At 38.9% G+C, this 13,431-nt stretch overlaps 1 protein-coding gene and 1 long non-coding RNA gene across 4 annotated transcripts in view; both read left to right on the forward strand.

Annotated features, from left to right (window-relative positions):
• The window catches only part of birc6 (baculoviral IAP repeat containing 6), a 139,305-nt gene extending 134,957 nt beyond the window's left edge, over positions 1–4,348 (forward strand). For all 3 annotated transcript variants that reach the window (XM_040037149.1, XM_040037151.1, XM_040037150.1), the window contains exon 73: positions 1,792–4,348. In XM_040037149.1, the coding sequence (XP_039893083.1) occupies positions 1,792–1,971 (180 nt within the window). In that variant the 3' untranslated portion in view covers positions 1,972–4,348. The remainder of the gene's footprint in view (positions 1–1,791) is intronic.
• Positions 4,349–9,013: 4,665 nt separating this feature from the next.
• On the forward strand, positions 9,014–11,246 carry LOC120736851. The gene is made up of 2 exons (XR_005696621.1): positions 9,014–9,086; positions 10,067–11,246. It is a non-coding gene; the product is annotated as an uncharacterized LOC120736851 (long non-coding RNA).
• The last annotated feature ends 2,185 nt before the right edge of the window (positions 11,247–13,431 follow it).

A 13,431-nucleotide genomic window follows, 5' to 3' on the forward strand; every position in this document is an offset into this window, starting at 1 on the left:
GCTTAGCCCCTGCTGCAGAGAGGACACAAGTCAGAGCTTCTTTGTAGTGAAATAGATTTTAAAAGATATTCGAAAGTAATAAAGTCCTTACTACAGTCATTGATCATGCTTTTTGTGCATTTCCACTCATTTTTGTTTCCTTTTTTCACATTTCTTTGTCTTCATTTGTCCTTCTCCATTGCTGTGGCTTCCTCCTTTGTTGAATACTGTTTCCTGTACTGCTGTAACAATTACTATTTTTCCTTCGCAACTTGTTTTCTGCCATAATGACTGTTAAACAGGGATTATACTCTGTTGAGGTCACGGACAGGTGGTGACACAAAGCAGGGGTACTTGTTACTAATATAGGCAGTTGAAGTCTGCTTTAAGTACCCGTGTGTAGTTGGTGCAATATAATCTAAATTCTCTGCGGTCACAGAAACACTGGCCGGTTCAGAGACCATTGCTCAATTTCTAAAGACAAAATTTATGTAAGTCAGACCCAAGTGGACCCTAGCTGACTCGCAGACATGTAAACTATAAAATGTACATGGAGCTTAGTTCACGGTGATCAGATTCACTCCAGCCAGACTTGCTGCACACTTGGTCTGGGTGTCATAGCTCAGACAAAGCATCTCCCACTCTGTATTTTGTGAATCTCTGAGCTCCCATTTGATATATCACTAAAATAACAGAAAGGACCAGCCAAATCACACTTTTGCCTCCCCAGCCCATTCACTCTATGTGCCACAAGTTACAAGAGGTAGTTATAAAAGGTCCATGGCAAGTCGAAATGACAGCAGATCATGCTGCAGACCAGCAATTGTAATGTGGTGACCACAGTGAGCATAAACGGGTCATTATGCTTATCTTTTACTTGGCGTGAGCAATCCACTTCATCATTGACACAAGTAAAGCTGTTGCTCGTTTTTTGTTTTTTGTTTTTTTTTGCATTTTCTGTTCTTCCTCTGTGGTATTTTTGCTATAACCACCACAGAATTATAGTAATATCTTGAAATCTGCTTCCCGAAACCCCATTCTGAGCCGTCTGCTGCTCCGGTGCGCCAGCTGGAGCATAATGGCCTGACTTCAGGCCCGTCAGTGGTGGTAATGAGTTTGTCCTTTTCACGATGACAAGAATACCCAGCTTTCCCTAAACACAAAAATATTTGTCTGTTGAAAGATGCGAGTTATTTGTTTCCAAGTGAAAGCAAAATGGCAGCAAAAAACTCTGATGTGAACATAGTTTTTAAAAACTGTTCAGCAGGTTAAACGTTTGTTTGCCCACTCAGATGGTTAGAGAAGGAGTCTGTTGATAGTGTCTGGTGGTACTTAACCTTTCCAGAAACTAAGACAGATGTTTAACAATGAGAGGCACAGTCTCAGCCCACTTGAAAATACTGATTTGCAGATATTTACCATGTTAGCCAACTAGCACCAACACAGAGCAGCTGATGCCGTAAGGAGTGGTACTGCAGTTTTCTGTCCCCACAGATACTAGCATGGCAAAAGCCCATTAGAACATTGGTCCCTCCCTGGTGTACAACTTTAGTGGCAGTTTATTGGAAAAGTCTCCTTCTCAATATTTTCAGTACCAAGACTCGGGTATCATTTTTTCATCATTGTCCTCTTTCAACGTAAATAGGAATGTCACGATTTGTTGTTCAGGTTTGTTTCGCTGTTAAATTTTGTCCCAAATGGTTTCAAAAATGTTACAATAGCCACCTTTGAACTCTTCACGTGAGACGTGGGAAAACAAATTAAGGCCAAAGAAATAACCAGGATTCTAACACTAATTCATCTCTTGTGCAGAGACACACAGCTCAGCTCAGAGAGGAGCTCCTGAAGCTGCCCTGCCCTGACGGACTGGAGCCCGACGGTGATGAGTTTACAGAGAAGAGCAGCGCCCTCATCCTCAAAGAGCTACCCAGTCAGGACACAGAAAAGCCCGGTGGCAGTCAGGACAGCCACTGCAGTGAGGGCCAGCTATGAGCCCTTCCCACCTGCCCCCTTCCTTACCCTTCCAGCATCTCCAGCCCTTACCCTCCTCTTCCTTATCATCTTCCTCCTCTTTCATAGACTTGGTGGCTTCAGAGCACGAGCCATCACTTTGTCCATATTTGTATGTAAAGGTCTAACTAGAATAGCAGAGAACGAGGGGACGCGAAGGCGACAAGAGGAACTCTGATCTATGCTACGCCTTTATTAAAGAGTTGACAGAAACTTTTATTTACCTGTAAAGGAGTGTAAACATTTTGTGCTTTTTCCAATTGTGAAATAACCACTGATTGGTATGTTATTAAACTTGTTTATGTATACACGGCAGAGGAAGATTACAGATTATATAAGGGAACTACCTTAAGAGAAGAATGTTTACTGAATGTTCGTTTCCTTTTTTTTTTTTTTGGACTGTTAGAGCAAGAACAGTTGTAACCAAGGATATACTGGTCTTTAAGGATCCTAAAAAAAACACAAAAAAACGCACACACAGGTAACACAATCCGAGATTTTTAAAATAGCCCCTCTGCTCATGCTCGTCTGCGTTCTCTAGGATCATATCCACTTGAATAAGGTTCAGATGGACATTCTTAAATGCTATGTTATCCCTTTTACAGGCTCCAAATTAAAAGCACCATGCTCTGGATAAACATTTGTTGCCTCTCAGAACTCCTCCATGACCGCTTTCCATCGACATGACTGTAGATCACAGCAAGACTGCGTCAGAGCCACAGGGGCAATGTACTTTGAAGGCTTTTGCATGTGTATGTGTGTTTTCTGTGCGTGTGCAACAATCCCCAGTGAGATACAAAGCTGTGATGTGCCTTTGATCTACACCATACCACCAAATGCTCCCAACTGATTTTACTGATTTCTTTTGCTATTTCTACAAAATTAAGAATATTCTGCTCCATTGACATAAAAGAAACTGCTTTGATCTTTTTTATGTTGAACTCCAGTGAACAAAAAAATGCACTTTCTATTTTACTCACTCTTTAGGGCAGTCACATTCTCCTTTTGCTAGGACATTAAATGGAGCTTGAAAGTATGTGACTGACTGAATGCTTTTTTTTTTTTCCTCTGTATTTCCCAGCGCCTGATTTAGAAAGCGTGTTGGGGGAAAACAACTGGAGACCATGTCGAATAGGGAGACTGAGATTCTCAGAACATTTTATGAAAACTTGGGGATTTGAGTAGCTTACTCAGGAAAACCTGGGCTGAGATCCAAAAAGCAGGAATTTAGAGAAGAATTTTCAAATGAAACCTCCAGTTCTTCTCTACTAGGGAATCTTTGCCTAATTTAGTTAACAATTACAGGTTGGTATGCAGACTTGTTGATGAGTTTGACTGAAAAGTCATTGAAGAGAGAAGTTTGAAAAATCAAATGGAAAAAAGGGGAACTCACTGCAGCACATCCAAGGTGTAGCTTATGTTACTGGCTGGTTTTGACACTGCTCTGTGGTGATCTGGGCAAGTCCAGCTCTTAATAGCACCTACGCCAGGGGTGCACAACTCCCTGCTGTATGTGCTATAAAGCTATGGTGCAACCCCTGGGAAAATTAGGTCATTGGCAAGAGTATAGAACTTGAGTGCATGCTGAAGTGGCAACCCCTAACCCCACTCAAGTAAATGTAAGTGTTTGGAAAAATCTACTTCTAAAAGTACTTTATTGCACTATGTTCATTCACTCATGAGCTGCTGTAACATGAATCAAATAGCTGAATGGCCACCTCAGCATGCACTCAAGTTCTATAGAGTCTTCCTAATGACTTAATTGTATTTAGATGTGTTGCAACAGGGACACATGGAAAAGGTTCAGGCCTCCAGCCTTCGAGAACTGGAGTTTAAGACCCCTGATATAGAACCTGATACTGCCTACATCTTATCTGAGCAGCACACCTTGTGTGCTCAACAATTAATAATACCAAGTTTGGCAACTAGCTTGCAAATGGTTCGTGAAGCACCTCTGAGACTCTTTCAGGTCCTGTTTGGAGGATTTTGGTCCATCCTCTTTGCTAGCACTGGCTGATAAGATATTGGAGCTCCTTGTGTGCCTGTACTTCTAAGGTCTTTCCACAGATATTCAGTGATGTTTCGTTTGAACGATGTGAGGATCAAGGTGAAACCTATTGTTTAAGATCATTATTCTCTTCCATCTTCAGTATTCCAGGTCTTACAAAGTATGTTTCCAAAATTTGCTGCTGTTTTATCTAACATATTCTTCGGTCCATCACTGATATGTTGAGAAGCATAAATTTCTGTTTCAGCTCAGTAACTCTAGGACCAAAAATGCATCAGACCATAAAGTTTTCTTCTGCTGGTTCTTACATTAAAGTCATATTGTTCAGGTATGGCTGTATGGTAGAATCACCATCACTGTGGTTTCTGATTTACTTTATTAGCAATTCTGTAAGCAGTTTTCTCTTCCTGACCTCCACTGTTGCACGTTAATGCTGTTTTTAATGACAGTACAAAGTGATGAAAAAATCCCTGGGAGAAAAAAAGAAAGTTTGTATATATGTATGTATATAATGTGGCTGTAGCGTAGGACGTAGAGCAGGTCATCTACTAATTGCAAGGTTGGTGGTACAATCCCTGGGTACTAGTCTACATGTCAAATATTCTTGGGTAACCCCAAGTTGCTCCCAAATGCATCAATTGGAGTGTGAATGAAAAATGGAAAGCACTCAAGCATAGAAAAAAATGCTTGTGCCAATGGAGGAAGTTGTGTAAAGTGCTATTTAAGAACCAGTCCATTTACCATTTATGTACATACATACATTTCCTGTACTGTGTTGTGGCACTCTGTATATGGGCCCAGCTTGGTTCTTACATGCTGCTACTATGTGTTGAGCAGTCTCCAGGGCACAGTCTGCACATCTGTTGGCTATGGTAGACTCCTGCCTCTGTGGATCTGGTGCTTGGGATGTGTTCGTGTGCTGCCATGTTCAGAGCCTGAGTAGTGTCCTTCAGGCCAGCCTGAACACTGTTAAAATGCCCTGTCATCAGTGCCCAGTTCACATGAAACCGTTTTTGTACAGTAATTTATCTTTGATATGAATAATCAAGAATTGACACTCTCACATGCAAAAAATATTAAACTTATTATTTTTATCAGTAGTAGTAGTGTTACTGGGAAAAAATAGTTATAGTGGGTGCCAAGCAAGTGTACTGTTCACTTATGTCTTTTGTTCACTTATGAGTGTCACTTTAGGTGGACCATTGGAGAACAGGCCATTTATCCTCCCAATTACATGTGATCTGGACTGAAAATCAGGGGTAACGGGTGTTATGGAGTGATGGATCCAAATGTAAGAATTTTGGTTCAGTCCATTAACAATATGTTCAGAGAGAGATCCAGCAGTGAGTGTCTGCAGCCATCTGTAAAACACCGGAGGTTCTGTCATGTTTTGAGGCTCCATTTCAGCCGGTGATGTTGGAGATCTTGTCAAAATTAATGAAATTATGAATGTTAAAAAGTACTGTCGGGTTTTGATCCATCAAAAGGAAAGCATTTGATTAACGAGGGCTCCATTCTTCAGCATGAAAGTAATGCCAAACGCTGTCAATGCTGTAGAAAAACACAATGCAACACCAGCAGTCCACACCTCAAATTTATTAAAGCAGTATGGAATCATGTCAACACAAAATGAAGCCAACATCCAACGAAGAGTTTTACCATATCCAGATTTAAAGGTAAGGAGTGTTCAGTGTGTAGGTCCTTATGTTTTTAAATTACATGTGACATTATGGGATTTTTTTTCATATAGTAAAACGTGCTGCAAATCAGACCGAGGTAGGCTAACTGTTATTTAAAGGCTGCATGAAAATCCTCTGCAGGTTAGTGCAGGATGAACAGGTTAGTTTGCTGCACTGTGATGGATTTACAGTACATTGGTACACAGTGGCTTTGGTTTCATGGTGAGAGTAAGGTTACATCAAGTGTTGCAGAGATTCATTTGGACTTTTAATGATGATTATTAGATTAGGACCATTGACCAGGACAACTTCTGAAACATCTGCTGACATCTGGTTGAATTAAGCTGTGTACATCGACAAAGAGCAACAGGTCAGTTGATCACAGCCTGTACACTAAGAAAATCTACTGGGGTTCGGGGTTATGATTCTTTTCCTCACACTGAGCCATTACAACCAGTTTAGTGTTCCCCACGTGCTGAATCCCACCCGTTTGAGGCAGTTACCCTCTACAACGTAGGCAACAGAAAATAGACCGATGTTTATTTTCCTTTTTTTCTTTGGAGGCAAGCTTAGTATAATTAGAATTTTTAAAAAGTTAGACTAAAGTTGTAGTCTCATATACTGATATTATTTTATTGTTATGTTAATATAGTAAAAGGTTCAGTTAGCTTTACACAAAAATAGAGGCGTCCTCCAAAGAGATCCTACTTTCATACTTTGAGTGCATTTCAGAGCCTGTAATTTTTTACTTGAGTAAAGAAGTTAATTGAGTATTTTAACTTAATATTAGTATTTGTACTTCCACTTAAGTACAGAATATCTGTAACTGAAGAAAGAACACCATGCCATTTGATGTCATGTATCTTGATGATGTGCCACTGTCATCAGAGGCACCTCAACTAAACAATTTTCGCTTGGTAAATGTTTTATTTTGTTTTAGTAATTTAGGAATTTATTTGTCTGATTATTTAAAATAATACATGAAATTGCACCTTGGGATTTTTATTTATGTAATTATTTCTGCAAGCATATCTTAGCTTTAAATATGAATAAACATGATGAGAGAATTTGTGGTGCTAGTTTTCATTGCACAGAAATAGTAAGAAATATAGTACGATACTGTGAAGCAGCTGAAAGCACATCTCTAAGGATACAAATGTTCTTACAAATGGAATGGATGTGTTGACCCAAAAAGTGCAGTACTTCATGTATAAACCCTTTAAAACCTAGAATCTTTCGACTATAGTGGGGCCCAAAACCTGCACGAATAGGAAGCTAAATAAGGAGTTTGAGCAGTAAAACAACTGCACACAAAGGTTTGGGAAAATTGCTTATTTTGTTGAATCTTTTCAAAGTGGAATGAAGCAAATGCAATCCCTGCAGCAAACATCAATTAAAAATGAGCGGTATATTAAATTTTAATATAATTCAAGTCACATGACAGATATGATTTTCAAAATTTGCAATATTTCTTTTGTGACTGAATATGTAAAATTAAGATCGGGACTCTCTTCTTTTTTTTTTCCTTCTTCTTGTGAATATCTGTCTGGAATCAGTCTGATATGTCTGTGAAGGTTCTCAGTCATCCAGGTCATCGTAGTCAAAGGAGCTTGCAAAGAAAAGCGTCTGGACTTCTTTAAGTTGCTCTAAGTTGTTTCACCTCTCATCCGAGAAGCTTCTTCAGTTCTAAGGCCAAATGGTGGAGAGTCCCAGATATAAACCTAGTGGGAGTTTCCCCCCACAGAGGGACAAAAGGACCCCCTGATGATCCTCTAATCGCCTGAGCCAAGGTGTGAAACTGGGTGTGGGTCCCAATCAGCCAGAGTTTCGGGTGAGCTCATTGTGAAACCTGGCCCCACCTTATCATGCGAATTCCTGAGGTCAGATGGCCCAGGATGTGACTGGGCGTTAAGCCGTCTGGGAAGGATCTCAAAACTGGATTATAGGTGGCAGAGAGTTGGTGTCGTAAACCACCGCCTCTGTTCAAAGATGGTCGCTCACAGTGGACATAGATGGCTTCTTTCACTCCTCTTTCAAACCATCTGTCCTCTCAGGACACTTGCTGGGGATTTATTTTTGTCAGTGGAGTCAAATGGTAAGTTACAATTTGTGCATTTTGTCATATTGGAAACACCACAGATTATATTGTAACTTAATAGTTCTGTAGAACAAATGATATAAAGATTGTAGTGTCAGGGTACTTCTAAAGAAGTAATATTGATGATCGCACGCAGGTGGCATAAACTAAATATTCAGACGTGCTACCAACAAATGATTCATTAACAAAGCAATGGAGCAGACTGTTTAGGCTCTTGTGGTTGTAATAACATCCATAACTGCAGGTTTGTCATTAATTTATTTTCACAGGTCTAGATGATCACATCTGACTTTGTCATTTAAATGAGGTGGACTTGCAAACTTTGCACTCTTTTGGGTAAATTGCTGTCCACTACATATACACAGAATGTGCACAGTATTTCAGATATAAAAAGGGAGTATATGTAATGGACTTGCTGGCTTTAATGTAAAAAGCCTGTTGTGTAACTTTAATGAGGCAGTTGGACTAAAGCAATGTGTTGCTCCTCAAGGTAAACATCTGAGGAATAAGGCAATTGTTACTTGTCCTTTTACTCAGTGTTCTTTTAATCACACGTTTACTAAAGTTTTACATCACATAAGTCATTTTCACAATCATTCTACTTTAAAAGATTTCAAGACAGAGCTTATTGTTCTCTGAACTTCCTTGTTTGCTGAACGGCAGGTAAAGTGCATCTTTTTGTTTGTTTGCTTTTGTGCGTTTGTGTTTTCTCTAATGGGCCTCAGATTAAGCCTCAGTTTGCTTAAATTTGGGTCTCAAAGCATTTTTTAAAATTCTGCCTGTACTCCCCACCTCTCTTCTTCTGTTGCTCAGGTTGAAGCAGAATTTGCTCGTCTTACATCTGTTGACCTGAAAGGGTTCCTTTTTGCTGTGCTTGACCAATATGGAGAGGTTCATGGAGCTGTACAAAATCAAGAGTGGCATAGGAGGGCTAACTAGGCTCATAAAATGCTTCGGTGATGATGTAAGTGTTCAACTGCGAAATCTAATCCTTTGGTTAAGTTTCAGGTTATCCAGTTCAACTGATGAACTCATTGAAAGAAAGCTGATAAGTAAAGTCTGTCATCATATTTCACAACTGGACATTTAGTGTGGTAACTTTGACAGAATCTGTGTATATTGGTGGAAGGTTGGAATGTCCTGATATTATTGATGGAATTATGTATCAAAAAGCTGTGAACTTCATAAACACTGTTTAAAAAGTGTTTTTGTTTTCTTTTTGACTTCTTTGACCTTTGACTACACAAAGGAAGAGGACAGAGGACCTCATCTTCTAAAGGAAGATCCCTCACACACTCTCAAGACTGTGAAGGTTAGCATTGTTTCTTTTAGTACATTTTATAATGACAGCACCACAGTGGATTTTAAATCAAACATGTGGCATCTATGAAACATCTATGATAACATGTGTACTTCTTCCTCACCAAATGTATTATTACAAGATCTGTGACACTGGAGATGGTCTGAGTTTCAGAAAAACTAACTGGGAAACTAGCATTGATATTATTAGTGTCTTGCGTTTATTCATGTCTTCACCAGGGTCTTTGACATTTCGCTGCTGTACTTCAGCTTTACGTTTGATTTCTCACATTGTATATTGTAATGGCAGAGATATTAGGATATTTAAGGGGCTGCAGTGGCTGCTACAGCTGTGGGGGGCAATACTTTGTGAAGTGTCCTGGACCCTGGAAAAGAGACTGTGTAGACTGGGTAGCAATTAAAGGCTACTGGCCCAGAGTCATTGGGCAGCTGGGTAAAGGTGGATGTTGATATTCAGTGCCAATTATGCAACGTGTCCAGCCATGTCTATATGCTCTTTTTTATGCTGTTAATATAAGAGGAAAAAATAAACTCTTTACTGATTAAAGAAGCATGGTCTGTGGAGCCACAATCTGATCCTGTAGTGTAGCTGCAGTTTGCACATTTCGTGTATTCTCAGCCACATTTGGTTTAGAGCACAGCCAATATTTAGCAAAAGTAAATTTAAATTCACACACTGGTGATGGCAGCTACTTTGTAGCCACAGCCACCCTGGGGCGCACTGACAGAGGCGAGGCTGCCGGACACTGGCGCCACCGGGCCCTCTGACCACCACCAGCAGGTGAAGTGTCTTGCCCAAGGACACAACGACCGAGACTGTTGGAGCCGGGGCTCGAACCGGCAACCTTCTGATTATAAGACGAACTGTCAACTCCTGAGCCACGATTCAGTCATCCACCCATGTGTGTGAATGACTGAATGTATAAAGCGCTTTGGAGTCCTTAGGGGACTTGTCTTTGAACCCTTTTATAGCCGACAGGTATTGAAGACACGTTTTCTAAGAGGATGAAAGTTGGCATTGTGTTGGTGAAAGAAGAAGACATCATCGATGTGTTGGTTGTCCTTGAGGCAGCAGTAATCCTGTCTAATCTGAAGGATGTCTCAAGTGCCATTTCCATGCTGATGGGCCTTCTTTTTGCTCTCAACATAGACTATCCAAATGAACTTAAGTACACCTTTGAAGTAATTCAGAAGGTCCTCGTGAACACTGGTGAAAGGCAGTGCTCCTCACTTGTGCATGGTCTAAGAAACAGACTCTTGCAGAAAGCCATCCAGAACTCCAATTGTATGCTCACAGCATTAAAGACGGCGTTAAAGACAGTTTTTATTTTACTGTTTGTTTTTTGATACTTGCAAGTTCTCATTCTCACTTTTGTATGTCACTAAATGACTAGACTTTACATTCCAGATTAGACGATTACTCATTTGTCCATGGTTTAAGAAACTTCTGTGAACAACAATATAATGGTGGACTCTGCAGATGCTTATCTCATGCAAGTCTGTAGTTTTTCCTTTGTTTTGCAATTGAGCCGACTGAAACTGATGTTTCTGAAATATCCATCTTATCAAATGTTTCAGGAGCATGCAGCACTCATTTTCAGAGCAATTGGTTCTGTGGAATTTGTTGCAATTGTAAATGAAGACAAATACAAGAGTTTGATGTCTTAGTTGTTATAAATTGATCTTTACTGTCACTTATCAAAGGTTTTGTACTATTTTAATATTTCAAGTTTTATGCTAACAGGTGTGACTGAGCACAATGAAGTTTAAAAATTTTGCAAATGTAAAGAATAACTTTTGTAAAATAGCAAGTGTCCCACTGATACATTACATTAATGCAGACTTTATGTTGTTACTTTTAACACAGCAGTATTTATCTCATCTTGTTGAAAGTCTGATAAGCTCATGCCATGGTGAGGGTTCTGTTGACCAGCTGTCCACAATTCACAAGAATCCCTCCTGCTCCTAGAGTATTGGTCAGAATTTAATCTTCCCCCAAACTGGGCTCAAGACCAAGTTCAAATTTATTGTTTCACAGGGAGCAACCCTTGAGTTTTGATGGATTGTGAGCCTGATGAGCTACGTCACTGATTTTTCTGTTTCTCAGATGACTAAGATGGCACAATAAATGTTGAATGTTGGGTGCTCATGAGTAATTGTCGTGTTTTTAAAACAAACTTTCTGCATGAATTGATCAGATACACTTTAATAGCATCTGTGGGTTTTAATTTTTTTCTGTAAACAACAGAAAATTATTTTAAAGGAATGTAGATGTTTAAACCTGAGATCTAAGATAAACCTAACAGGTTTTGCTGAAATAGATGTTGGAAAGCTAAAAAAAAAAAAAAAAAAAACTTAAGATGTTCAATACACATTTTTCTTTACATCCAGTCAATCAACTCTGATAATTAAAATGAAACTGATTTACGAGTTCACTCAGCTACCTTAAGGAGCTCAGTTAATTAATAAACTTAAATCAACTTAGCTAACAGATTGTGTTAGTTAAGCTAAAATAGATTCCTAAGTTAAAAGAACTACTAAAGTATTTGAATTAACTAAAAAAAAACCCAAGTCAACTGAACTAGGACAAGAGTTTAAACAATAGATTATTTTAATTTAGCTGAAAGAGTTTTCCCAAGTAAAAATGACAATTAAAGCAGTTGAACTGACTAACAAATCTCAGTCAACTAAGACGAAAGTTTAGACAACATGTGATTTTTCATCAACATGACATTTGGTTGTGTTACAAGATCAAACTTTATTTCTTGACTTAACTTAAAATTTAAGCAGCCCTTTACATCATATTTTTAAGTTGAAACAACAAGTTATATTTTACAGTGTACTTATGTTTTATTTACATTAATGATGGGCGTATAGTAGAAAATGTTATCACTTTTCTAATTTTCATTAAATTATTAATACAAGCTCAGTCCTTGCACTATATACTGTTAACACTTTTTACCAAATGTAATGTGCTTGCAGCCAGAAGGTGGTGTTAATGCACCTAATGTTTGTGGAAGACTGTTTAAAAACCAGAACAGAACAAGGAAATTTCAATTATTGGCGTGCAATACTGCAAACTTTCATCTCAATCCAATACCAAGTAAATGCAGGGCCAGTGTTGCAGACATCAACACCGATACTGAGGGATATTACGGACACTCATTCTATCACTAAGACCGATCATGCACCTCTGTGACAGAAAAGAGTCACACCAGCATATCTTAAAATATCTTAATTTTCTCTTAAGAAAAAATAAAGAAAAATTACTTAGTAAACAATTATTAGTATCTGCCTATGCTTCCTCACCACATGAATTAACACCCTGAGAAAACTAAAACTAGAATTAATTGAAATATTTAAGAAGAAAACACGATGTCAAACTTTGAACATGGCAACAAATCTAAAAAAAAAATCCTTGCTAACCAGTTAAAACTAAATATAGGAAAACAGCTATTTATTCTAAAGATTCGACTGGGAGCATTACTCATGATCCACAACAAATCAATAAATAAAGACTTTTACGAAGCTTTATAGTCATCACAGATATCCAGATAAAACAGATTCACAAAGCCCTACAACATTTCTGAAACAGTTAAGCCCCACATCCAGATGGCTTTCCAGAAGAGTTTTACAAAGAATTTTGGTCTACGCTGGTTTATGCTAGTACGCTATGACAGGTTTTTTTTTAAATGGCAACTCAAATTCAGAATGAGGACACACGGTCTTCAAACATGAACTCTGCCATTATTACAAATACTTCTAAAACCAGGGAAGGATCCTACACTCCCATCCACCTCCTGCCCAATCTCATTCATAAATGTAGACCCTAAAATACTCTGCAAAGCCATTGCCAGAGCATTAGAAAAAATCACTCCATCGATACACCCCGATCAAACAGGTTTTATCAAGGGTCGACACTCAGCCAGCAATACATGCAGACCAGTAAATGTAATAGATTCTTGCTCCATCCACAAATTATAAACCACAGTTGTCTCTTTGGGAGACAGAATTTGACCCAGTAAACTGGACGTTTCTATTAGCAGTTCTACACAAATCTGGATTTGGTTCGTTCTTTATAAATTGGATCAAAAGGTTTTCCAGCTCTCCAAATGCATGTGCTAGGACAAATGTTCTTTCTTCCCAAAACTTCAGTCTAAACAGAGGAACCAGACGGGGCTGCCCGCTTTCATAGATAAGTTCTCATCCATGTCAGACTGCTCTGGTAAGTAAATGAACAGTTCTGCTGCTGAACTGCAAATTAGACATTAGATATTAAATTTTTCCTACGGACTCTCAGACTTGGTACGAATGACCTTATATTTCTCCACTAAAAA

This window comes from Simochromis diagramma, unplaced genomic scaffold (assembly GCF_900408965.1).
Source record: "Simochromis diagramma unplaced genomic scaffold, fSimDia1.1 OVJJ01000197.1, whole genome shotgun sequence".
Taxonomy (NCBI): Eukaryota; Metazoa; Chordata; class Actinopteri; order Cichliformes; family Cichlidae; genus Simochromis; species Simochromis diagramma.